General features: G+C 64.0%; 3 protein-coding genes across 3 annotated transcripts; 2 read left to right on the forward strand and 1 right to left on the reverse strand.

Moving 5' to 3' along the window:
• LRRC61 (leucine rich repeat containing 61) lies at positions 1 to 777 on the forward strand (the record flags this gene model as incomplete). Its single annotated transcript, XM_079538277.1, has 1 exon — positions 1 to 777. The coding sequence occupies one exon, from the start codon at positions 1 to 3 to the stop codon at positions 775 to 777; it is 777 nt and encodes a 258-aa protein (XP_079394403.1).
• Positions 778 to 1,472: 695 nt separating this feature from the next.
• On the reverse strand, positions 1,473 to 2,865 carry RARRES2 (retinoic acid receptor responder 2; the record flags this gene model as incomplete). Its single annotated transcript, XM_079538279.1, has 4 exons — positions 1,473 to 1,586; positions 1,673 to 1,777; positions 2,015 to 2,119; positions 2,701 to 2,865. The coding sequence occupies 4 exons, from the start codon at positions 2,863 to 2,865 to the stop codon at positions 1,473 to 1,475; spliced, it is 489 nt and encodes a 162-aa protein (XP_079394405.1).
• A 20,173-nt stretch (positions 2,866 to 23,038) lies between these two features.
• On the forward strand, positions 23,039 to 24,243 carry LOC306948623 (GTPase IMAP family member 1-like). Its single transcript, XM_079538276.1, has 2 exons — positions 23,039 to 23,115; positions 23,251 to 24,243. The coding sequence occupies exons 1-2, from the start codon at positions 23,103 to 23,105 to the stop codon at positions 24,156 to 24,158; spliced, it is 921 nt and encodes a 306-aa protein (XP_079394402.1). The 5' UTR covers positions 23,039 to 23,102; the 3' UTR covers positions 24,159 to 24,243.
• Positions 24,244 to 25,517: the final 1,274 nt, after the last annotated feature.

Raw genomic sequence — 25,517 nt, forward strand, 5'->3', positions numbered from 1 at the left:
ATGGAGACACGGGCAGAGAAGGGCGAGGAGGGCGACGGCGCGCGCATCACGGCTCAGCTGCTGAAGGCCAGCACCGGGGAGTTTGCTCTGGAGTCCATCCTGCTGCTGAAGCTGCGCGGCCGCGGCATCGCCGACCTGGGCTGCCTGGGCGACTGCACCAACCTGGAGTGGCTCGACCTCTCCGGCAACGCCATCTCGCAGCTGGGCCCCCTGGCCGGCCTCAAAGCCTTGGCCGTCCTCAACCTCTCGCGCAACCGCATCTCCAGCCTGGAGCCGCTGGGCTCCTGCGAGAGCCTGCAGAGCCTCAACCTGGCGGGCAACCAGGTGAGCAGCCTGCAGCAGCTGCGCTGCCTGGCCGGCCTGCGGCGCTTGGAGAGCCTTCGGCTGCGCGACGCGCTGGGCCAGCTCAGCAACCCCGTCTGCGCCACCGCCGCCTACCGCACCGCGCTGCCCGAGCTGCTGCCCGGCCTGCGGGACGTCGATGGCGAGCGCGTGTCGGGGCGAGGCAGCGAGCTCTTCCAGCTGTGCCGCGACCTCGACAGCTCGCTGGGACGCGGCCCCGGCCCCGCGCCGCCGCGCACCGCTCAGCCCTGGGTGCGGGCGGGCTTCTGGGAGCCGCCGCCGCTGCGCCGCAGCTCCATCGTGGAGGAGGCGTACCGGCAGTTCAGCGAGGCGCTGCGGGAGTGCCGCGAGTTGGGCAGGCGAGCCGATGACACCATCGCGCAGGCTGAGCGGGCGCTGAGCGGGCGCGCCGACCCCGGATCCTACGTCTTCTGAGCGGCCCGAAGCCATCGAGGCGGCCGTTCCGCTCCGTTCCCGTTCTGCGCGCTCCCGGCTCGGGGGCTCCACGGGCACCTGGGATGTGGGGAACGGACTCCTGCCTTGGCACCAACGCTGGCAGGTTTTGGAACTGACCCCAGGCAACCGTCCTTCAAAGAGGGATGCGGACCTGGGGGCTGCGCGTGGGGACCGAGGGGGGTTACGGGGTCCCGCTGCCAGGGAGCAGCTGTGCAGTAAATGTGCCGTCCCTGAGGTCTCTGCTGCTTTGCGCCGAGCCCCTGAGCGTCCCCATCCCTCCTCCCGAGCCCACCGGTGTGCCCACAGAGCAGAGCGTGGCTCCGAATGAGGGTGGCACAGCCCACCCCATTGCCCCGCACACAGAGATCCTGGGTAGGAATGAAGCAGAGAAACAGAGGCAGAGCTGGGGTTTAATGGTGCATGCAGACACTGCCAGGAGCTGGGGGGCATTGCGGGACGACCTTCCCTTCTCTGCACAGCGCTGAGGGGCAGCAAGCTGGGGGCTGGGGGCCCCGTGTCAGCATCCTCCTCCTGGGCTGGGGATGTGGTGGCTGCAGGACTGCAAAGAGGGGACAGGGGGTGCTGAGGGCTGTTTGCAGGAGGAGCCCGCTGCCTGCAGCTCCCTGTGCTCACCCAGAGGAACGTTCCAGGTGGGACTTACCGTGCGCAGGCACCTAGGCTGGCAGCCCCTTGGAGAAAGCAAACATGCCAGGCAGATAGAGGGCATCGCTCGCCTTGCCGGCCTCCTCCACAGCCCTGCACTCAGCTTCGTCACGTTGCCTGATCTCCTGCAGGGCAGAGCACAGGCGCTGGCATCACTGTGGGCTCCCAGAGCACGTCTCAGAGCTGAGCCCCCCCCCCCGGGAGAGCTCACCTTCACGGCCAAGTGGTGGCTGGGGCCACAGTTGTAGTACTTGTCCAGCACCTTGGGGACATCGCTGTTGTCAAACTTGTAGCAGGCCAAGCAGGCTGGCTTTCTCTGCGGAGACAACACGGCCATTGCCACCGGTGCCAGCACCCAGACCCCACCACCAGCCCTGGGGACATCCCCCACAGCCCTGCAGCACGGCTTTCTCATCACCCCCAGCACCAGCAGCCGTGCTGGACAGGATGGGCACATGGCAACAGGGCAGGAGGGAGGGAGAAGGGGTGAAACCACCCTGTCCCCGTGTCTGGAGATGGGGCGCTGGCTCGAGGGGTGCAGCCCCCACCTCACCCTGTTCTCCATGATCCTGCAGTTCTGTCTCTTCTGTGTCTGCTTCCTGCATGCCGTCTGTGCAAGGTTAAGGCGCAGCTGGACAAACGTCCCTGATGAGTCCACCTGGTGCAGGGGAGATGTGCCATGAGAGGTGTGGGGGGATGGGCTGTGGGCTGTGCCTGGCTCACCAGAGCTCATCACAGGATTATTGGGGTGCCCATGGAGTGAGGAGCTGCTGCAGTGCCTTGGGATGGGCAAGGATGAGATGGCACCAAACCCGGCTCCAGTGTGCCGGCAGGACCAGGAGTAGGAATAGAGGGACTCCAGCCCCCAAAAGTGACCCCAGGCCCAAAAAGTAACCCCGGGCTCCACAGTGAGCCTCCCAACCCTCAGTAAAAACCCACCCTGCAGCCCTCAGCTGCCTGCTGGGGAGAGGACAGGAACGGGACGCCGTGTCCTGCCAGGGGACAGCGGGGCACCAGGCGCTGTTCAGTCCTACCACAGTGTGGTTAATGAGTAGCTGAGCCCCACGCCGTGCCAGCAGGCACCACTGTGCCAGCCCACCGGAGACCCGTGGTGCTCTGCATCCCCGGCAGTGACACCACGCCACCCCCGTCCCCCCACTCGGTGGCAGCTCGCCCCTCGCCCCACACAATTCCACAGCCACCCTGCATGAGGGCCCCCCGTGCCTCCCCAGCACTCACTCTCTCGACGGCCCCTTCCACCGACTGCTCCCTAAAGAGGTGCTGGACGTTGCTGCGGCTGTGGAAGTAGTCCAGCATGTCCTTCACCACGCGCCGCTGCAGCGGGCTCTGCCCGGCGGCCGCCAACGCCAGCACGGCCACGGCGATGCCCAGCAGCCGCTTCATCCCCGCCGCGCAGCCCCGCCGGCCTGCTGCCCACCACCGCTTGTTGATTTTGGTCTCTCATTAACCAATTTCCTGGGAACTGCCCCTTTCCGCCCATCGGACGGCCCTGCGCAGCCCCCGCAGAGGAGGGGCCGCAGCGGTGGCCAGAGGCGCGCGGGGATGGATGGCGGCAGCCTTGACCCCATCGGCATCGTCAGCTCCGTCCCCAGCACGGCAAAGCCCAGAAGTGGGGAGAGGTGAAGGGGAGCAGAGCCAGGGCGCAGATCTGTCCTCGGGCAGCACTGCAGCGATGGCCCTGGGGCTGCTGGGGGGCCCCCAGCCTGAGCCCCACGGTGGGGATGGGACGGCAAACAACAGCCCAAAGCCCCCCGCTCCCAGGAGCCCTGCAAGCAGCAGCGCACAGAGTTGGCACTTCTGGGGCACTTTCTGGGTTCTGCCATTCGGAGCAGTCCCACGGTTTACAGTTTTTTCTCCGCTTTTGGCTGCTTTCTGTAGAGTTTTTTCTGGATTGAAAGGGCTGGGTTTGTCTCCGAGCCAGCAGTGCTTTCTTCCAGCACTGTGTGCAGGAAGGGCATCGCAGCAGAATCATAGAGTGGCCTGGGTTGAAAAGGACCTCAAAGATCATCCAGTTCCAACCCCCTGCTGTGTGCGGGGTCGCCAAGCACCAGACCAGGCTGCCCAGAGCCACATCCAGCCTGGCCTTGGATGCCTGAAGGGATGGGGCATCACAGTACAAGGCCATAAACCCATCAGAGAGCACCCATGGGGGGCTGTGGGGATGGGGTAGGGTTGCAGGACCCAGCAGCATCACTGGGTCCAGCATCGAGTCCAACCTGGCTCCAGACAGGGCAACGCAGGAGTTACACCATGCACAGTGTCCAAATAGCTCCAGAGCAGCTCAGTGCCAACCTGACGGACCCCTCCTCTGCTCTCTGAGGATAAAAGGCAAGCAGGGAAATCCAGGAGCAGCACAGGGCCTCATGCCTTCTGCCTGCATCCTTCACCCCAGAGAAGCGTGCCACTGTGCAGGCAGCTGGACTATAAGGAAATTAATTGGCTGACTTGTTTTAACCACTGCTGTGATAGAAACAAAGCACGAAAGCCTTGTTTTAATGAAGTTAAGACCCAGAAGAGGCTGAGGGGGGGAACCTCGTGGCACTGCCAGCCAAGAACTGATCTTCAGTCAACTCCTCATACGTGTAACCTCACACACAGCAATGTGTGCTTCTATGCAGGTGAGGACAACCACCCTCAAAGCTGCCAAAGTGATGAAGTGGAGGAAGTCTGAATCACAACACGACTGAAGGTGTCTTTGAAGGCGGGTGCTGTTGTCTGCAGCGCTGGGCAGTGGACAAAGTGGGGGATGGAGGCTGAAATGGGAACTATAATGCAACGCTGTGATTCACGTCACACTGCTGTTGTGTAGATGAGCGGGATGACATTCAGCACGTTGATTTCTTTGTGATACAAAATGGTGACGAGATGGGAATTGGTGGAAAGGAACCTGGGGTCTAACGATGAAACAGCAGCAATACTTTATAATATATGGGGACAACATGGGGTACCTGAACAGCTCCGAATCATAGCAGGTGACAGCAGGGCCCAGCCAAGGAGCCGACCTCCATCTGGAAGGGGAAGGGAATAAAACTCTGTTGTTGGATGCGTTGTTCATTGGGGGAAGTCGGCCCCGAAATCTGGGAGACATTGCAGAAAGCTGATGGGATTCTGGGGGTGTCTGCTTCACAACGGAGTGAGATGGTCTGTGGGGTAAATAACAGTGGGAAGCAGGGAAGGAATGAAGAGAGAAACCAAAGAGCAGCAGGATGCAGCCAGGCTGCTGGAATGCAAGCCACAAGCTGAGGAACAAGAGGAACATCTTGAGGTCTCAGGGAATTCAGTTATTGCCTTCTGAGCAGATACCAGAGCTGCTTCTCCTGTTGTAAAGCGTTGGAGGACATCGAAGTATTCTGTGCTGGCAGTTGGGGCCATGGCAAAGCCAGAGGTTAAACCTTTTTGCAACCAAATGTGAAACTGGAAATTAGATTTTAACTGGTGAGTTTTTGTTATGCCAGAATGCCCTTCACCTCTCATGGGATGGGATTGGTTGAGCAAGTTAGACCTCAGACAACTTATGATAAGAACAAGATGCGGCTACTGTAACGATGTGACGGCACAAATGCTGAGCATTCTAAACCTGGCACTGCTGTGAGCGTGAAGCTGGATGGGAAAAAAGTGGGTTACTGTCATCTCAAGGCAATCCTACACAGGACAGCGCAGAAATTATGGGATTAATTGATGCAATTATCAACCAAGTGGTGGTTTTTCACTGCAAGGCCCACCGGTCCAACACAACGAAGTCATCAAAGGGAAGAGAGGAGCAGATGAAGCTGCCAAGGAAACGTCACTGTCAGTAACGAGGAGCCTCACTTCCTGAGGCATTCCAAAGTATTAGGACTCCTGTTTGTATGAAAGCACGGGGTGAGTTGGCAGAGCTGCCATCAGAGCTCTTAAGGTGTGCTACAACAGCTGAATGGTGGGCAGCACCTCATGGGCAGTGAGTAGTGACCAACAGTGAAAGAGTAAATGGAAAGGACACCCGAGAGCGCTGGTATGGGGACAGAAGCTCATGCTGAAGCAGGAGGAAGACATGCTGTAGGAATCAATGCTATGGACTGCTAAAAGCATTGTCCAGAGGCACAGGATTTGTCTTATAACCCTAAAATTAAGGGTAGATCTTCCCCAGTTGAATTAAAAAGAGGTTCTGTATGCGGGGAATCTTGGCAAATGGATTTGTTTTGTGAATTACTGAAGTGTGATGAGTGTAAATATCAGCACTGGCTGACTCCTTTCTGGGTGCTTTGAGGCACTCTTGTGCTGAACCAACAAAGCATGAGAAATACTCAGAGTTTTACTGAAAGAAATAACTATTGCAGGATTTGGCATTCCAGGAGGACTACCATCACATAGAGGACCTCATTTCCTAGCAGAAATCACCCAAGGAATAGCTGGGCTCCTGCAAATGAAGTGGGACTCACACACCATGGAGACAGCGGTCGAGGGGTCAGGTAGAAAGAAGGAACCAAACATTAAAAAGGCAGACTGGAAAATTGCATCAAGAAAAACATTTGAAACAGGTGGAAATTCTCCTTTTGGCATTGCTGAGAACTGAAACAACCCCCAGAGTTAGGGAACGGGTTGGTCCTTCTGAAGTCACGCATGGGAAACCATATCCTACAAATTTGATTGGAGAAGGCGATCAGATGCACACGGCTGGTGACCAAATACTGAGCATCTCTTGTCTTTGGCAAGGCTTCTTCCTCCCGTCCACAGATACGTGCAATTAAGTGCTCCAGGAGCTCTGGACCTTGCTTTAAACGAAGGGACCGAGGGCATCTCTGAGCTTGGAACAACAAACCTTCGGCCCAGAGAGGGACAGGATCTGGTGCTCGTGAGGCAGCAGAAGGGATTGACTCGTGGGTTCATTGCACCAGGACAAAGGCAGCGCCATGGGAGGCGTGAGGAGCTGCAGAGATGGATTTCCTGAGGATAAACATCAAAACAAACACACAAACTGCACCTGGAGCAGCTTGGATGCCCGCTCCGGGTCGGGCTGCGCTCCTGCACTCCTTGACTTTGCAACCCCAGCGTAACTCCTCCAACCCCTCCTTTACGCGCACAGAGCTCCCTACAGAAATAAACGAAGAGAGCCGAGGGGGGATCCTGCGCGCTGCCTTGGGGCGAGGGGTGGCATGGGAGCTGTGGGATCAGGACGGCTGGTAAAACCACCAACAGGCGGCTCAGGTTGATAAGGGCGACCGCTGGGTTCCTTGATTGAAGCTCATCCGAACCCCCGGGATCCCCCAAAAACAAACTAAACCTCCCATTGGTAGTGGGCAAACGGGAGGGGGAGGGAAAGTGGGACGCTCTGGCCCACTTCCGGTATTCTATGGTAGCACTTCCGGGCGCTCTGGCAACGCTCTGCTGTCTATGGTGCCGCGCGCTACTTCCGCCCCCCCTCCAACCCTCCCGTGCCTACGAGTGCCGCCGCGGGACACGCGCGCTGAGCCGGAAGTGCGGGGCGAGGCGTTCTCGCGAGACTGCAGGAGAGCAGCGGCCGCCTTTTCCTTCCCATCCTCCCCCCCCCCCCCCCCCGCAGTCGCGCGCGCGCCTCCCGGCGTCGCCGCCGCGCTGACGTCACCACCGCGTCTACGTCAGCGCGTCGCGGGACGCCGGCGGCCGTGAGTTCCCCCGGGGAGGCGGCCCGGGGCCTGGGGGAGGGGGGCGTCGCCACGGCAACGCGAGGGCCCGGCCGGGCCCAGGGTGAGGGGGGCGGGCCGGGGGGCGGCGAGGCCTCGCTGAGGAGAGCGGGAGGGGGCCGGGGCGGTGGCCGGGCTCCGGGCGGGGTGGGGGGCAGCGACCGTGCCCGGTGCGGGCCGCCCCGGGGCCCTCCGCAGGCCGCCCGTGGGATGAGGCCCGGCCTAGCCCGCTCCCGCCGCTCGTCCCGTTCGCCCCGGGGAGCAGCCGAGGGCCGCGTCGCGAGGATGGGAGCGCTGAGGAGATGTCGTGTGGTGCCCCCGCCCCGCGGCACCGAGGCTGAAAGGCGGGCGTCGGCCGTGGGGCCGTCGTGAAGGAACTTCTGCCACGCTTCAGAACTCTCTTCTCCATCTGTCCCAAGGCTGAGACATCTACAAGCAACGTGGAGCGCGGGCCTTGAGGCCTGGAGGCTTGAAGAGCAAGGGGGAAAGCGGGAAGGCAGACAAAAGGCCTCAAAGCCTTCAGACCAAAGGGAGATCTCAGGGCCAAACAGGGCTGGTAGCACACAGGGAGGCCAGGGGGTGCAGGTGTGTGAAACCAAGAGGATGGCCTGGAGGCCTGGAGAGAGGCCACAGTCCGGCCAAGAGACCTAGAGGCGTGCAGACCCGGAGGTAGGTCTGGTACAAGGCATAGAGATGTATAGAGATCAATAGACCTGGAGTTTAAGAAGCTATCCAGTCTAATTTTAAGAGGCAGACACATCTGCCTGGATACTTAGAGGCTTGCCAAGAGGCCTCGAAGCCCCACAAAGCAGTGCTAAGCAAGGGGATCCCAGCCCCTACCCCCATTGCACTCACCTCTGCTGGGCTGGTCCCCTTGTGATGGTTGATACCTGATGGATGTGGTTAAGAGTATCGTGGTATCACAGTGTCTGAGTGGCAGTGCCCACAGGATACAGAGTTTCTGAGCTCTTAGCTGAGTGGCACAGTCGGGTGCTCTCAAGGACCCAGAGCCAATAGTTACAGCAAACTGCATAAAGCACCTCACAGCCCAACCTGCTTTCACACTGAACCACTAGTACTCTCAGCAGCAGATCTCCCCAAATAACCCTCCTAATTAGGGGTAGGTGCTTATCAGGTCATCCCCAATACATCTGGGGCTCAAGAGAATGTATTTCCTTGTAGTAATTGTGGCCCTGCAGAGCTGGGCAAGATTGGTTTAACCACTGAGCAGGAAGAGAAGTCACAGACCCACCTTGCACTATTTCCAGTCATGCTCTTGTTTGCTCATAAGATGGTGTTTTCATGGATGCTCACGTGGTGTTTTCACACAAAGCCTCACAAGGACTCGGGTTTCTCACCACATGATGTCTGTAGGGCGCAGGCAGCACAGACGTGGGGCCCAGGAAATATTGTACGTGTGATAGTGTTGTTCTGCTCCAGCCCTGGGTGCTGCATGGGGACACTGTGGTGTTGCCTTGGATGCTGGGCAGCTGGCTGGAAACATGATGTTTCCCAGGCTGTGAGATTGCAGTGGTTTCTTGATGCCATTGTGTTCCGTAATCAACGGCATCAGTTTTGAATCAAGTGTCCTATGCTAGCCGGGCTAGGGCTGGGACACGTGTGAACCCTGGAGTCTTTGTGAAGTGATGTGGGACTCGTAGGAGCGCTGTGGCTGTCACCGTGTCCTCAGGGACTGTGTCGTGTTGGGCTGCCACTGGAGGAAGCAGCGAGCCCTGCGGCCCTTCAGCAAAAGCAGATGTATTTTTTCTGTCTGAGGCTTCCCTAAAACCAGCATCGCTCCGTGAGATGGAATGAAGGCTGCTCAGCTTGCAGCCAGGCATGCCTTGCGGCTGGGGCACGCAGCATTGGTGCCAGGCTCTGAGCAGAGCGAGTCCGGCCAGGCATGGCCGCGTTCCGCGGGGCCGTTCGGCTGCGGCCTCCCCCTCCCCGCGCCTACAAATCCCAGCAGCACCACGGGCTGCGGGAGGCTGCACTGTAAACAGAGGCTCTGAACTCAGGCCAGACCCCGCCGCTGGCTCCTTCCTTTCCCCTCGGAGAGCTCGGAGGAGGAGGAGGGTCCGGGCGCCCGCCCAGCCGCTCCCGCTGCGCGCCGCTCCGTGCCGCGCTCACATTGCTCTGCTCTCGCAGGGACCCGCAGCCATTTGGAGGAAGTTGGGGAAGCTCCAAACCGGCACTGGAAGGTGGAAGGAGAGGACAGCCGCCGCCCCGCGTCACCCCGAGAGTCTGCGTCCCCTCCGTGTGCCATCTGGGCCCTGGGGGAACCATGTCTGCGGGGGGGGCTCCCCAGGTACGGCGGGGCGGTGGCGGGGCGTGCTCCATCCCTGAGGGCCGCTTGCAGCGCGCTGCGGGGGGGAGCGGAGCTGCTGATCCTCTTTTGTGCTGCGGCGCTTCCGTGGTGGTGGCTTTTTGGTGGTTTCCCGGGGGCTGGAAACCCCCCTGGTGGTTTCTTGCTTTTCTTGTCGTTTAGAAATGCTGTAACCCAAGGAAGCACTGCTAGTCCTGTGCAAGACTTTTCCTTTTAAATTGTCACTTCTCGAAGTTGTGACAGTCCTCAGAGCGCTGGCTGGTCTCAGTGCCTTGTGCCATCTGTTCTCCTTGCGTTCCTGCCAAACTGCCGCAGAGCTCTGAGGGAGGAAGAGAGGAGTCCTGGGGAGGGAAGTTGGGTGGGATGGGTGCTGAGCTCTGCAGGAGAGATGCTTTGGGCTCTTACAGAGGTCTCCTCCTCTGGTCCTGACCCTGGGTTGGTTGGGAAGTGGGGCTCAGCGGTCACAGCTGCAGGTAGCCTGGGTGGATCCCCCCAGGTCAGGAGGGCGGCGGGCGCGGGGCATCAGCCCGGAGCAAGCTCCTCTTGAGGATCTGTGCCAGGCAATGCTCTGCTGATAGGGAAGCTGTGTTGTGCTGAAACAAGTCAGAGGCACAGTGGGAAATATCACGGGGTCCCTGTGAAACCTCCTAGCACCCGACTCCTGCACGAGGGAAAGACCAAGGAAGCGCTCAGGGTGCCAGGATGCTGCCAAGCACTTCTGTGCGTGGTGAAAACCCAGAGAACAGAGAAAACCAAACCGAACCAAACCAGAAAAGCGATGGCCAGCTGCTGAAACACCTCTCCTCTCTCCTGGAGCAGCCTGCCCACATCCTGAACCTGCTGCCTTACCCCAGGCTGAACGAGGTGCCCAGGGCTGGACATGAACTGGGTTCTGCGGGTGCAGAGATCCCCTCTGACCCCTGCACAGGTGAGGGCTCAGGGCTGGTGGGGGCTCACCCACAAGGAAGTGGGTTTGGTGCTGTGTTTTTGCATTCTCTGGAGCGCAGTCGGTGGAGGGGCTGCAGCAGGGCTGGAAGGAGCAGAGGGGGGAGTAGAAACCATACATAAATGTGTGCAAGTGTGGCACCCGGGGAGGAAACCCCCCACCTGCGCTGCAGCCGCTTTGGCAGCGAGGCTCCTCTTGTACAGATGTAGCCTTTTCTTCTGTTTGGGAGGTTCTTGTTGTAATTAATTGCATTTTTGTGGTAGCCTTTGAAATCCTGTCATAAAAGCATCAGGTAAGATCTAAGGATACTTGGGCGAATTTGTGAAAGACTTTGGAAAGAACATTGTTCGCCGAGGAACGGTGTTCTCTCTCACCTTTCACTGGAGCACACGTTGCCAGGAGGAGGGAGCGTGGAGCTTGTATTTCTTTTTATCTTTAATTATGCTTCAGGCAGCAGAAGCTTAAAATAGATGAAAGCGATGCCCTGAGGCTTAGTTAATTTTAGCTTATTTGTGAATTAACGCAGGCATCTCCAGCATAATGATGCGTATGCCAAATGCGTGTTTTGCAGTGTGACAGTTCATGGTGACCAGCTCTTATCCCTTCAACCAGGCTACAGATTTTTCAAGCCCGGTGGCTTGTTCGGTATTAAACAGTCGGAGGAGCCGTTCCCTGAAGGCCAGCAGATGCAGGAGGACAGCAAGATCCTCGTGAGCCCCTGTGCAGGTAGGTGTCGCTCGTGTCCTCAGTGGGGCTGCTGGAAATTGGCCTTGGTGGGGGACGATGGTCTTGTTGGAGAGCTGCTTGCAGCCATTTGAGGCCAGCTAATGGGATTCTTTTTGCCATTACTGCTGTCTGCCAGCACTGCACTCACCAAGCCATGGGGGAATAGGGCTCTGGAAAGGGTCCTAAACCCCCTGGTTAATTAGGGTGCTTTAAGCCAAGCGAAAGACACTGACGTTAATGCTCTGAATCTTTTTGACATCCAGTTGAGCCTGTCCGAACGAACAAGGTGGAGCAGCCTGATGAGAAGCCCGGGGTTGCTGCAGGCTCTCTGGAGCTGTACCCCACCGGTGCCAGCAGCTCCAGCCGCTGGTTCCATGGCGGGCAGCGCGCTCCCGAGCGGGCAGGCACGGAGCGGGACGGCGCGGCCGGCCTCAGCCCGCTGCCCTCCAGGGTGGGCTGCTGGGTGCCCCAGCTTGGCAATGGCCCCTTCCGCTGTGCCCAGTGCGGGAAGGGCTTCCGCCAGAAGCAGAGCCTCATCACTCACGAGAGGATCCACACCGGGGAGAAACCCTACAGGTGCGGGGATTGCGGGAAGAGCTTCAGCCAGCGCCCCAACCTGCTGACCCACCGCCGCGTGCATACTGGCGAGCGGCCCTTCCCCTGCACGCAGTGCGGCAAGAGCTTCAGCCAGAAGGCCAACCTCCTGGCCCACCAGCGCATCCACGCCGCCAACGAGAAGGCGCTGGCGGGGGGTGAGCAGGAGGACGGTGGCTCCGGCAAACCGAAGCTGCGGGCTACGCAGCGCAGCTACCAGGACGACACCCCCTTTGTGTGCCCCGAGTGTGGGAAGAGCTTCCGGCAGAAGCCCAACCTCATCACGCACCGGCGCATCCACACGGGCGAGCGGCCCTTCACCTGCTTCCTGTGTGGCAGGAGCTTCAACCAGAAGACCAACCTGGTGACGCACTACCGCGTGCACACCGGGGAGCGCCCCTTCGCCTGCACCCAGTGCGGCAAGCGCTTCACGCAGAAAACCAACCTCGTGACTCACCAGAGCACCCACACTGATGTCCGCCCCTACCCCTGCGGGCAGTGCCAGAAGTGCTTCAAGGACAAGGTGTCCCTCAAAGCCCACCAGAAGACGCACGCCCCACGCCAGCGGAGGTGCCCGGGTCGGGGTCCGGCTCCCACCCTACCCTTCGGGGCTGCACCCACACTGCTGCAGCCAGGCAGCCTGGAGCAGGAGGCTCCTTTCAGCTCCATGGCGCCGCTGCCCGTTCAGAAGATCCCCGAAGGCCAGGAGCTGTACTCGTGCACGGAAAAGGGCTTCCCCTCGAAGGAGCAGCTGCTGCCCACGCAGCAAGCCCATCTAGGGGAGCAAGCCTTCCCCTGCGTGCAGTGTGGGGAGGGGTTTTGCCCCAAGGTGACTCTGCTCCGGCCGCAGCATGGCCCCACCGCCGAGGCTCCTGCTGGCTGCGCTGCAGGCTTCAGCCCCGGCCCACACCTCCTGGGGCACCTGGGGGTGCAGCCTGTCCTTGGGGACGGCACGGCCCCCACACCGCCCACCCCCGGAGCGGAGAAGCCCTTCATCTGCAATCAGTGTGGCAACAGCTTTGGCCTGTGGATCTCCTTGGTTGCTCACCAGAAGACTCACGTGGGGCAGAAGTCCTACCAGTGCCCCGAGCACGACAAGAGCTCTGGAGATGAGCTGTCCACCAAATCTCCCCAGGAGAAAGACATGGAGGGGAGAGCCTGGCTGTGCCCCGAGTGTGGGAGAAGTTTCGTGCAGTATGAGCGTTTGGTGAAGCACCGCCAGAACCACCGGGGCCGGGGTCCTTATCGCTGCGACGTCTGCGGGAAGAGGTTCAGCCTGAAGACCAACCTGGTGACTCACCAGCGCATCCACACCGGCGAGCGGCCCTTCACCTGCGGCGTCTGCGGCCGCCGCTTCAACCAGAAGGGCAACCTGGTGACGCATTACCGCACGCACACCGGCGAGCGCCCCTTCGCCTGCACCCAGTGCGGCAAGCGCTTCGCCCAGAAGCCCAACCTCATCGCCCACCAGAAGACCCACTCGGGCAGGCAGCCCTTCACTTGCCTGGAGTGCCCCAAGCGCTTCAAGAGCAAGCTCTCCCTCCGGGTCCACCAGCGCGTGCACGTGGTGGAGCGGCCCCAGAGCGAGCCGGGCCCCGGCCAGACACCGCCCAGCCTGCAGAGCCACCCCGGCAGCCCGTACCCCTGCTCGCTCTGCGGGGAGTCCTTTGAGGAGCACGGCGAGCTGCAGCTGCACCGGCAGGGCCACGCTGGCGAGCGGCCGCACGCCTGCGCCGAGTGCGGCAAGCGCTTCCGGCAGAAGGTGAACCTGGCTGTGCACCAGAGGACCCACACCGGAGAGCGGCCCTTCCACTGTGCCGAGTGCGGGAAGGGCTTCAGCCAGAAGGCTCACCTCCTCCGGCACCGCCGGACGCACACCGGTGGTGTGCCGCCCTCCTGCTGCGAGGGGACCTGCCCGGCACACCGCGACGAGCCGGACGCCAGCGCTGCCCTGGGGAAGGGACCCGCGCCGCCTGGCGCGCTGCTGCCGCCCTGCTCCCGTGGAGCCGTGCAGGGATCGCTGCCGCGGGAAGAGCTGCGGCCGGGAGCGCAGCCCGGCCCAAACAGAGCAGAGAGCCCATCCGGGGCCGCAGACATCCTTCTGCAGCTGATGCAGGAAGAGCAGCACCTGGTGTCTGGCTCGCAGCACCCACAGGAGGCGCCCGCTGGGCAGTGCCCCTGCAAGTGCTCCGAGGGTGGGGAAGGGTTGGGTGGGAAGCCCAGCCTGCAGCCGCAGTGCTGCTGCGCCGACTGCGTGACCCAGAGGCAGCTGCTGCTGAAGCCCCAGCATGACTGCCGTGCTGAGATCTGGTGCAAGTACGGCGGCTGTGGAAGAAGCTTTGAGGACAAGAGAGTCCTGAGAGTGCCTGAGAGAGCGCACAGCGAAGAGAAAACCTCGCCGTGCCCGAGCTGCTTGTAACGCGCCCGCTGCCACGCGCCCACCCAAGCGAGGGACCGCACCTTGTTGCTCTTGCGGCAGGGACACCAAACCTGGCTCGGTGGGAGCTCATGCCAAGAGCCAACTGCTGACCGACTGCGGACCTGTAAGAGTCTGAGGCAGGGCAGGCTGCGAGTCCCAGCCTGCGGGGCTCGGGAGGACTGTGGTGGTTCTTGTGAACAGGACACTTGCGAGTGAAGCACCCTGGAGGTGGGGTGTGAGATGCAGCAGGTTGGTCACGAGGCAGTGGATGGACTTGGACACAACGCGTGAGCTTTCTGTGTTTTGAACATACCAAATTGTAAGGCGGGTGGAGCTGAGGAGCAGCAGGTGCCGGATCGTGGGTCTGCAGCGCTTCTGCCAGCACCTGCCTGTGAAGAGTTGGATTGTGCGGGGTGGGGAGGAGCTCGGGATCCTGCATGCTGACTTAAGGATCGCTTCTGCCGTGCAGGAGGCCGGGCAGAGGCATGTCTGCTGGGGCCTGGCTCCAGGCTGAGCGTTGCAGTCCTGCAACATGCAGACCTGGCGTGGGGCACAGAGGGGCCTTGGTGGGCTGGGAGCTTCCGCTGGAGCCCTCTGCCCTCAGCATCCAGACTGACGACCCTCCACAAAAAAGCTGAGGGCCGGAGAGCTGTGCCCCGCTATTGGCTGCCCACCAGCGTGGGCAGAGGAGCAGCTTCGCTGGGGGATGAGCGAGCTGCAGAGGGCAGCGACGGGTCCCTTCCTGCCTCGAGGACCCTGGAGGATCACAGCTAAGTATCTCCTCCGAGCCGGGAGGGGTAATACAGGGTGAATATGGGGGGTGGGGATGGGGAATGTAGCTTCCGCTTCTGTACTTGCTCTATGGATAACCTTTCTGAGTAGCGCCTCTTTCTGGTACTCACCTAACTTCTGCATAGATAACCAGGAGTGCCGGGCAGCGGTGTCTGCACTGCCCACAGCTGCGCCCGTGCTGGTGGGCGAGCAGTGTGGAGCTGTCTGGCTGGGGCAGGGCTGTGGGGCAGAGCTTTAGGGATGGGAGCTGCTGGCCTGGAAGCTGTTCCCGCTTGGAAACGCGCTTCGCATAAAAGGGGAAGCAAATCTCGCCTGCTGTGTCCAGAGGGCCCGGCTTGCCACTGCTCCCCTCGCGCTGTGAGCTGTGCAGCCCCAGCCCTAGCAGGACGTCCCTATCGCTTCGCTCAGCTGCAGAGCCTCCTTGCTACCGTGGTTTGGCAAAGACCTTCGCTGAGGACATGCGGGTGCTGCCAGCGGTGCCCGGCGCGATCCTGGGTGCGCTCTGCCTGCCGCCTCCTCCCCTGTGTTGCGGGGGCACAGCGTGAGGGAGGCTGCTTGCTGTGCAGCGAGCAATCGCCTCGCCGACTGCCCAGCACAGAGGTGGGATCTCCGTTCCTGGAGATGCCCAACACCCAGAGGGACGCAGCCTGGGGCAGCGGCGCGGTGGCCCCGATGGGCAGGGATGGAGCAGGCCATAACCAGAGCTGCTCAGCCCCAGGACTTGGAGCGGCCAGGAGGGCACACCGGGACGGCCCCGCTGGACCTGCGTGCTGGGTAAGGATGTTTTCCGTTAGCAGAGTGCCCGGCTGGTGGCACGGCCACGCGAGGGATGGTGGCATCCTGGCGTGGGGTCCCTGGCTCCATCCCCAGGCAGGGAGTGGGCATTGCTCCCTGCAGCGCTCAGCCCCGCTCACCCAGCATCACGCTCCAGCGACGTTTCAGGTCCTTGCAACTCTATTTTTTTGAGGTTATTTAAAATAAAAGCTTACTCACAGCAGCTTCCTGCCTCCTCCTTTGCGGGACAGCACTCTGCCCCTGCCCTCGGGCTGGGAGCCACTCGCCCATCCGTGTTGGTGCGCTTTATAACCGCGTTGCTGGCAGAGCTGCCTGCAGAGGCCTCCTTGGCTTTTGCACCTCTTAGCAAAAGTCACACAGCGAAGGGGTGAAGGCAGCAGATCGTCAGTAGAGCTGCATCGGATTGCGGTGCTTTTTAAAGCCATGACTCTTGCCAGCAGCTGAGCTGGGGCTGCCCCTCCTGGGGCTGCGCTTTGTCCTCCCCTTCATTCCCCACCAAGAGTCGACAGCCCCCCAGTGCTGTCCCTGCTGTGAGCTGTGCATCAAGGCAGGCCCTGGCCCCCACACGCCTGCCTGTGAGCAGCACCTTCACTTCCCTGCCACTGCAGCCCTGCGAGCGCCGTGGGCCTTTGCTCTCCTTCCCATTCTGTTGGCTGCGGTCCCTGCTGGGTGGCTGGGATGGGATCCTGGGGCGCGGAGCTGCTGGAATGCTGCTCGTTGGGTGCGTGGAGATGTGCAGGCCCTGTCCTGTCCCACGCTGCTCCTTCCCGTCCCGTCCTGCTGCTCCACCTCCCACCAACAGGCAGAAGGCACCTGGGCTGTGCTCCGTATCCCCACTATCCTCAGCCTTCCCTGAGCTGCCAGCCGTCTGGCTGTGGTCACAATCCCACTGGGAGGGGGGGGTCATAGAAAAAGGGGGGTTGGAAAAGACCTTATGAAAGTCTAGCCCCCCACCCCCACCATGCCTACCGAGCACATCCTCCGTGCCACATCCCCAAGGTCCTTGAACACCCCTAGGGACAGTGACCCCCCCTCCCCCGGGGCAGCTGTGCCAGTTCCAGCTGCTCTTTGGAGAAGAAATCCTTCCCAGTATCCAACTTGAACCTTTCCTAATATGCAACCTCGTTGTGCCCCAGCTCCCAGGCTCCTGCTGCGAGCCTGAGATCCTTGGAGCCGAGTTCCTGTTTCCATCCCCTCGGCAGCAAAGCAGCCAACTCAGCACGCTGGTGGCACAAAGGCTCGTCCTGCCGCCGCGCTGGGGAAGTGTCAGCAGCTGCTCCGGGAACGCAGGCATGCATGGCCAGGCAGGTCTGGGCAACGGCACAACAGGAAGCTGTGCGGGGTGCAGCAGTGCTGGCGAGCCACAGCCTGCGTGCACCGGGCGCCTGAGGCCTGATCCCAGCAGCGCCCGTCCTACACGGGACCCCGAGCGCTGCGCTTTGCTCGTGGCCTTGGCTGCTCTGGTGAGCCCTGCTGCAGCCTCGTGTCGTTCCAACCAAATTAGGGCCCTTCCCACTGACGCGTGGGATCTCCATTTTGCTCCCCCTGTGCACCCCAATGCTCGGCAGCACCTCTGCCATGTGCCACCGGACGGCGCTGCCAAAAGCAGCGCCAGGAGCTGCGGCGGGGGGCTGCGCCCTCGGGGCTGAGCGGGGGAGGGGGGTTTAGGGAGCTCCGTGCGTCGCAGGGTGCCGGTAAAGCCCCTCGGCACGGACTGCAGCTCCCGGCAGAACCCGCAGAACCTCCCCAGAACCCTTTGTTCCCGGCCCAGCAGCGCGGGCTGCAGCGTGGAAACCCCTTTGTTTTCCACCCGCTCGGGGTTTCCCTTTGCAAAAGAGCAGAAATTCCACTCGTGGGTGGATCGGTTCGGCCCGACCCGATCCCGCCGGGGGGGGTCCCTCCCTTCGCTGGGGCCGAGGCTGCGGGGCGGGCGCTGAGCCCACGCGTGACCGCGGCCGCGGGGCGACGCCGGGAGCGCGGGCGGAGGAACGAGCCGGGGGCCGGAGCGGGCGGCACAAAGCGCGGAGCGGGGCAGGTCGGCACCGGGAGGCACGGCGGCGGGAGGCGGGGGGCGGAGGGAAGGAGGGGGGGATCGCGAATTGGGGGCGGCACCGCGCAGGGCCCGGCCCGGCCCCGAGCGTAGGGAGCGCCGCGGTCACGCGCGGGGCGGGGGATGCGCAGCGAGCACACGGAGCGCACGGAGAGAGCCGGGCCCGGAGCGCAGCGTTGGGAGCAGGTAGGGGAGGCCCGGGGAGGAGGTGTGGGGAACGGCTCGGTTCGGCTCGGCCCGGGGGGGCGGTGCGGCAGCGCGGAGCCGAAGCGCAATGCGGCGCGGCCCGGCCCCATCCCGGCTCTGTCGCAGCCCCATCCGGACCATCTCGACCCCACCCGGACCCCATCCCGTGCCCATCCGCCGAGATCGCGCCGCGCCCCCCTCCCCCTCCCCGAGCCTGCAGCCCCAGCGCTGCTCCCCGGTGGGATGACGCCGTAGAACGGCCCCGGCCCCGGGTCCCCTCTTGCCCCCCACGGTCAGGTGTGGTTGTGAAGCTTAGCAGGGGGGAACGCACCCACCATGAGGGCATCCGGCCCCGGAGCGACGGCGCGGGGAGTGCTGGGTGTCGTTGGACCCCCTCGGGTTACGGCTGGGAGCTGCAGCCGCCCCTCTCTGTGCCCCCCAGGGATGCGGGCGCCGTGAACCGGGCATCGTGCGCCCATGACGGACCTGGCATCGCCCGCGGGCGAGAACAGCTTCGCCTTTCCCGGCGGCGGCGAGGAGGGCTTTGGGGATGAGAAGGCGTTGGTGATCCACAGCCAGGCGGAGGAGGAGGCGGCGGGGAAGGAGTTCAAGTGCATCCTGTGCGGGGAGTGCTTCGGCCAGCAGCCCAGCCTCGCCCGGCACCAGAAGCACCACGCCGGGGAACGCGCCTTCATCTGCGCCGAGTGCGGCAAGGCCTTCAGCCTCAAGCACAACCTCATCATCCACCAGCGCATCCACACCGGGGAGCGGCCCTACCAGTGCGACGTCTGCCAGAAGAGCTTCAGCCTGAAGCAGAACCTGCTCACCCACCAGCGCATCCACAGCGGCGAGAAGCCCTTCTCCTGCGGGAGCTGCGGGAAGCGCTTCCGCGAGCAGCGCTTCCTCCTCAACCACCAACGCACCCACGCCGAGGACCAACCCGGGGCCACCAGCGCCGCCGCCTGCAGCCGCTCGCCGGGCTCGGAGCCGCATGAGGAAGCCGGTGGTCCCACGGCAGCAGGCGGCCCCTTCTCCTGCACCCGCTGCGGGAAGGGCTTCGGCTGCAGGAGCAGCCTGGCCGCACACCAGCGCACCCACGGAGGCGAGCGGCCCTTCGCCTGCGTTGAGTGCGGGAAGAGCTTCAGCCAGAAGGGCTCCCTGAAGCTCCACCAGCGCACCCACAGGGCCGAGAACACCCTCACGTGAGCCCCCGCGCCCCGGGACCCCCTCCCATGGCTGCCCCATGGGGCTTTCCGTGCCCTGAGCCCCCCCAGCATTGCTCTGTGGCTCCAAGCGCTGCACGGGGGCTCGGGGCCGCTGGGCGTCTCAGTGGGCGCCGTCCCCTCGGTGCTGTTGTGACGGCGTGGTCAGTGCCAGCTCTGCCTGAGCCCCCCCAGGCACCCCGTGCTCCCTGCACGGAGCTGCTCTCCTGATCACCACGAGGTCTCTCCCATCAGCTGCTCCTGCTCCTCACCTCAGACGCTCCCGGGCTGCTGGGCTCCTGTTGGGTTTCTGCCACCCCCCGGGGCACTGGGAGGAGCTGAGCGAGGCGGCCGCCTCTGGAAATGGCAGAGTTCCCCGGGGGGTTTCCTCCCCTCCACTCCCAGCACCTCAGCACTGCAGCCGGGTGCACAGCGGGGCCACAGGTGGAACCCCTGAGCAAGGAGCAGTGGGGGGGGGTTCCCCTCAGCACTGCTGTGTGCACCCCGTGCCCCCGTGCTCCCCATTCCCCCCGTACCCCCCATCCCCCATCCGGGCTGGTGCTGCTGCAGCGTTGCAGAGCGCCCTGAAACAGAGAAATCGTGCAAAATTAAAACAAAACCGCAAAGCTCACAGGTGCAGACTGCTTCCCAAGGGCAGTGGCAGCTCCAGCCTGGAGGAGGGACTGCGGCGAGGCGTGGGCTGCGGCCGGAGCAGCAGAGAACCCGGCCTGGGCGGTGCAACCAGGAGTGGGTGCGTGGTGACTGGAGCACTGCGGGCTCCCGGCGGGCTGAAAACGTGCCGGTGCTCAGCCACGGCCAGGAGAAGCGAGGGTTGGGGTGGACATCTCTGCCCCTTGTCCCGCTCTGCGGTCCCCAAGCACCGGGGAAGCTTGGGAAGAGGCAGCACCGCAGCCCCGCTGCACGTGGGACGGTGCAAATCCCGCATCACCTCTGTGCCCGCCGCTCCGTGTAAGCCGCAGCGTTCTGGGAGCGCTCCTGGCTGCCACTGCGGGACGGCGGCCGCCATCCGCTGGGCTTCCATCCGTGCGCGCCGTCCTGCGCTCTGAACCGGGACGGCGCTCGGTGAGCCGGGATGAGGCGAACTCACGGCTGCATCCAGGCTGCGCGCCCCTCGCCCCCACCGCTGCTGCCCCGCCGCTTGCAGGGGAAAACCAGCTTTCCCTGCCGACGCTTCCCGCTGCCGACGCTGCTCACACCGCTCCGCGCCGCCCCGCGGGGTGATGCGGTGCGTCGGGACGCGGCTGCGGGGGGAGCTGACACCCGGCCCGGCCGCAGCTCCCGGTGACGGCTCCTCCCGACCCCCGAGGGAGCTGCTCCTCCTCCCCCCGTCCCGCCGCTCCCCGCCCCGTGCCCGCGACCCCGCGCACGGCGAAGCCCCCCGCGAACACCCGCGCCGAGCGATCCCCGCCCCGCGTCCGCCCGCGTGTCCCCCTGCCGCTGTGTGTGTGGAAATGCAGGCACTGCCGCTGTGTATTAATTAAATTAATGAACGCCTGGAAAACGCCGCGTCTCCGTCTTGCTAAGAGCTCGGGGAGAGTCGCGCGGCTCGGCCGGCTCCGACACCGGGGTGAGCGGCACACTGCCACGGAGCCCTCCGCCGTCTCCAGAGCCGGGCCGGTGCTCAGGAGCTGCCGTCCCCCCTCGGGCTGCGCCCGTCCCGGCCGAGGAGAGCCGGGGCCGCTTCCGCCTCCATCGGCTTCCGTCAGGTTCGGCTCGTTTCGCCGTTCTCCCCCAGGAAAAGGGGTGGCAGAAGGAACGCGCTGTGTGCTCCAGAGGGCGTTCGCGACCCGCGCGCTGTGCGGAGCTCCGGAGGCAGCGCTGAGCACAGGGGGGGGACGCGCAGCCCCGTCGGGTGGCGCAGCTGCTCTGCCCCCGCCCGGCCCGGACACGAGCGGGCTCTGCGGTGCCGCTGCGACCTCCGAGCTCCCGAAGGAGCGACGGGCAGCGCCGGGCTCAGCCGGAGCCGGAGGGCAGCTGCCGGAGAAGGCGGTTTGCTCCGGAGCGTCTCGTTTGCAGCCCGCACCTCTCACGCCGGTTTCTTTCAGCCCTCTGCAGTGCCAGCAGCCCCCGATCTCTGAGGTCCCGGCATCGTCGTCGCTCGGTGGCCTGAGCTACCCGTGCCACTGTGTCCTGATGGTCCCAATATTCACATTACCGATGTCCCTGTGCCAGCAGCCCATGTGATCTGAAGTCCCAAAATCCCTGCGTCCCCATGTCCCTGACACCCACTGTCCCAGTGTCCCAATGCCCCCATATCGCCTAGTCCCCGTGTCCCCCCTGTCCCCCTCCTCCCCGCCGCCCCGGCTCCGCGCTTCCCTGCACCGACACCGGGGACCGCAGCTCCGCCCCAGGAGCTCCGCGGCCGCCCATCCCCGCCCACAGGCGGTCCCCGTCCCGCAGAGCGCGGCTGTCCGCCGGGTGAGCGGGCGGGGAGCGGAACCGAGGCGGCTGCAGCTCCGCGCCCATGGCGGACCGCGCCGCGGAGACGGGAGCGGCGGTTCCCCCCCCGCGGGGCGCAGCGCCACCGGCGACACATTGCTGGGCGAGGAGCGCTTCGAGTCCCGGCTGGCGTCCCAACCCGTCACCACCACGTGCAAAGACGGCAGGCGGGATTGGGGCGAGTGGTGCGTGGTGGTCATGGACACCCCGGCGATTTTCGGGGGCTCTCAGTGGGACAAGCAGCATTTGGCCGAGGAGCGCCAGCGCTGCGTCAGATTCGCTGCCCGTGAGCCCTGCGTGCTGGTGCTGGTGACACAGCTGGGCCGTTACACGCGGGAGGACCGCGAGGTGCAGGCTGATGAGGTGCTGCACAGGGCTGTGAGCATCGCACTCAGGCAGCGCGAGGGGCGCCGGCGCAAACGGTGGTGGTTATGGTTGTGTTTTTTCTGTAATTAAGATCTAATCACCGTGACGAAAACCACGGGCTACTAAATAAACGAGAGTTTCCAAAACGCAAAGCTCTCGTGCTGATGCTGCAGCAGCTGTGACACACAGGGAGCAAAGGAGAGCGCTGCTGTGAGCTTTCGGTTCTGCTGTCATGGCCTCCCCCTGGAAGATGGAAATAACAAAATAAAGCGTTGTGGGAGCGCCGTGCCTTTCTGGGAGTTGTAGCTCATTCTTCGGAGCCGCCGCGTCGCCTCGTTGACTCCCATCGCTGCGTGACGCAGGGAAAGTGGAATAACGAGGGAAAAACCACGAAACCGCGACGGCTGCGCTGCTGCGGCCGGGGCCGAACGGAGCCGGGTGAATGCGGGCACCGAGGAGCCGCCCCGCGAGCAGCCCCGGTGCCGCTCCGTGCCCGCGGCCGTCCGCCGCCCCGCTCCCCGTCGGGCCGGCAGCCCCCAGCGGAGCGCGTCGCGTCGCGGCGGGTCGGGAAGCGCCCGGCCACCCCGGAGCCCCCCGGGGGGGGGCGCGGGCGGGGGCCGGCAGGGAGGGCGGCGACCCCCGGGGCCGCGCAGCGCGGAGGAGCTCGGCTGGGGGACGCGGCGCTGCGGCGGGGCGGGGCGTCCGCTCGTGCTCGGGGTGGCGACGGCACCGCGCGGCTCCGCTGCTCGGGACGGCGCGGGGAGAACCGGGCGCGTTTACGGGAAAAGGCGTTTACGGTCCTTGCGGACTTCGGCCCGGCTGCCGGCGGGGCGGCCCCTCCCCGCGGAGCGACAGGCAACCCCCAGCTGCTCCCTGCGGCTCCGCGTCCCCGGCTGTTCCCGCACGGCCCGTCGTGCTCCGCCCCCGCGGCCTCGCATAAAAGCCGGCCGGGATTCGGCACCTCCTGCGCTCCGTTCCGTCAGAAGGAGTCGGAGCGGTCGGCGCCGCTTCCCGCGGACGAACGGCGCCCGATCCCATCGCTGCGTGCCCGCGGTCGCCCTCTCCGTCCCCGTGCAGCCCCGGCACAGCTCGGCCTCGGCCGGCCCACGCTCAGCAGCGATGCAGAGCGACGGTGAGGGCGCGGGGGGCGGCGGGCGGTGCCCAGAACGGGACGGGGTCCGCGGGACCGCGGCGCGGGGCGGACGGCCCCGGGAGGGGGGTTCGGGCGCCCCCGGAGGACGCCTCATGCCCCTCCGCTCCCCGGCAGAGCCCTTCCGGCAGCCGGAGCCACCGGAGCTGCGGCTGCTGCTCGTCGGGAAGAGCGGCGGCGGGAGGAGCGCGACGGGGAACAGCATCCTGGGGCGGGCGGCCTTCGAGTCGCGGCTGTCCACACGCGCGGTGACGCAGAGGAGCGAGCGGCAGAGCGGCTCGTGGAGGGGTTACCGAGTGCACGTGGTGGACACGCCGGACGCCTTCGACTCGCCGGAGCGCAGCGCCCGGTGCCGCCGCGAGGTCGCCCGCTGCGCGCTGCTGTCGGCGCCGGGGCCGCACGCGCTGCTGCTGGTGACGCAGCTGGGCCGCTTCACGCAGGAGGACGAGGCGGCCGTCCGGCAAGTGTGGCGGCTGTTCGGGCGCGGCGCCGCCGAGCGCACCGTCGTGGTTTTCACGCGCGGGGACGAGCTGACGGGCGGCTCCCTGCGGCGGCACGTGGAGGACACCGGCACCGCCGCGCTGCGGGAGCTGCTGTGGGACTGCGGGGAACGGTGCTGCGCCTTCGACAACCGGGCGGTCGGGGGGGCGGGAGAGGAGCGGGTCGGGGAGCTGCTGGAGACGGTGCTGCGCATGCTGGGGGGAGACCTGAGAGCCCACTACCGGAACGAGCTCTTCGACGGCGCCGCACGGCTCGTGAAGCTCCGGGACGTCGACTTCGAGGAGAAATGCGATCTCCTGGCCGAGGACGTGGAGCTGCGGGGCCGGTGGCACACGCGGCTCCTGGAGCGGCTGCAGTCCATCCCGGCTGTGCGATGGCTGTGCCGCACGCCGTGTGCGCAGTGCGTCTGCTGCTGCTTCTCCGGCGTCCTTGCAGCGCTGCTGGCCCTCTGGCGCGCCCTGCGGTCTGTGTTCTCATGGGGCTGGCAGAGCGTTATCTCGGTGTACCGCCGCTTTGTGCGTTAGCCAGCAGAGCTGTGCCGTGCTCCCTTTCCCTGGTAGGCGCACTGCAGCGCTGCCCCGCAAAACACGAAGCTGCTTTTCCTTCCAACAGCGCTGCAGCTCCGTGCGGGCTGCGCACCTCGGTGTGAATACAGCGTCACAAAGTGCGAGCCTGCCGTGTTGTGCTGTGGCTTTTGTCCCCGTTTGTAGCAAGCAGGGTGGCCTGGCTGTGTTGGAACGGTCAGGGACTGTCGCACAATGCCCTCATGCTGCTGGGAGAGCATGGAGTGTCCAGGCAGAGTAAGCAGCACTCATGGGATGGGAACAGTGCCCACGGGACGGGGACTACAGCCACGGGAAGGGATCCATCCCAAATCAGCTCTGGTGGCACAGGGTGGGGATGGGGTCGGTCACAGGGCCCTCAGTGCCGTGGTCTGAGGGCTCCTCACATCCCCACGGGAGGCGGGGTGGGCGCAGGGTTTGGGGAGATCCCTGAGCATGGCACGTGGAGGGACTAAAGGATAATGACGGTAATTAGTGTAATATTTGTGTTTCAATTAGCGCTCTGCATGCAGCATTGCTTCCTTCTGCTCCCAGCGGTCCAGGGCGCCGTCAGCAGCATCAGCACGGTTCTGAAACCATCGGGAATCGCAGCCCGGACAGAGCCCATCCCCACGAGGGGCCTCTGGAAAAGGGAGGAGAAAGTGCAGCTGTTGTTCCTTGAAGCCGTCAGGGGGAACTCGAGCCCCCAAGGGAGCGCAGGGCGCTGAGCTCTGGGCTCTGTGACAACAGAAAGTGAAAGCATTCCTGCTGCTCCTGCTGCCCTCGGGTGAACCAAAGCCCGGGCCGAGCCGCTCCCATTCCCGAAAGTCACACGCTGAGCAGAAACCACACGGCCCCTCTGGGCCCCGTCCCGTTCCGTGCAGCAGGCAAAGGGACGGCCGGGGGTGGGGGGGTTCCCCTTGTGGGGGGTCTCTGCACCCCCGGGACCGCTGCCCTCAGCTGCACACAGTGCAGCACTCGATGAGGGGGGTGGAGCGAGCAGAAAAAGAATGGGAACAGCCCCCGAGAGCGAGGGTGGGAGGTGGGAGAGCTGCAGAGGTGCTGGTTGTCACTGTAGGAAGAGTATGGTGCGGCCAAAGCTGAGCTGGAGTTGAAGCCGGCCATCACCATGGGGGACAACAAAAAAAAAGCAATGTTGAATATTGAACATGGAATGGAGGATGGGATTCACCCTGGGGTGCACAGAGAGCTGGCTGGTGGCGTCGTGGTGCCATCGTGGCACCTCTCTCATTTAGGTTCGAGTGGGAAGCCGGTGAGGTCCCAGCTGACTGGAAGCTGGAAGACGTTGTCTCAGTTTTCAAGAGCAAGAAGGAAGAACCC

The sequence above is a fragment of the Tetrao urogallus genome (genome assembly GCF_951394365.1).
Source record: "Tetrao urogallus genome assembly, chromosome: 7".
NCBI classification, from domain to species: domain Eukaryota; kingdom Metazoa; phylum Chordata; class Aves; order Galliformes; family Phasianidae; genus Tetrao; species Tetrao urogallus.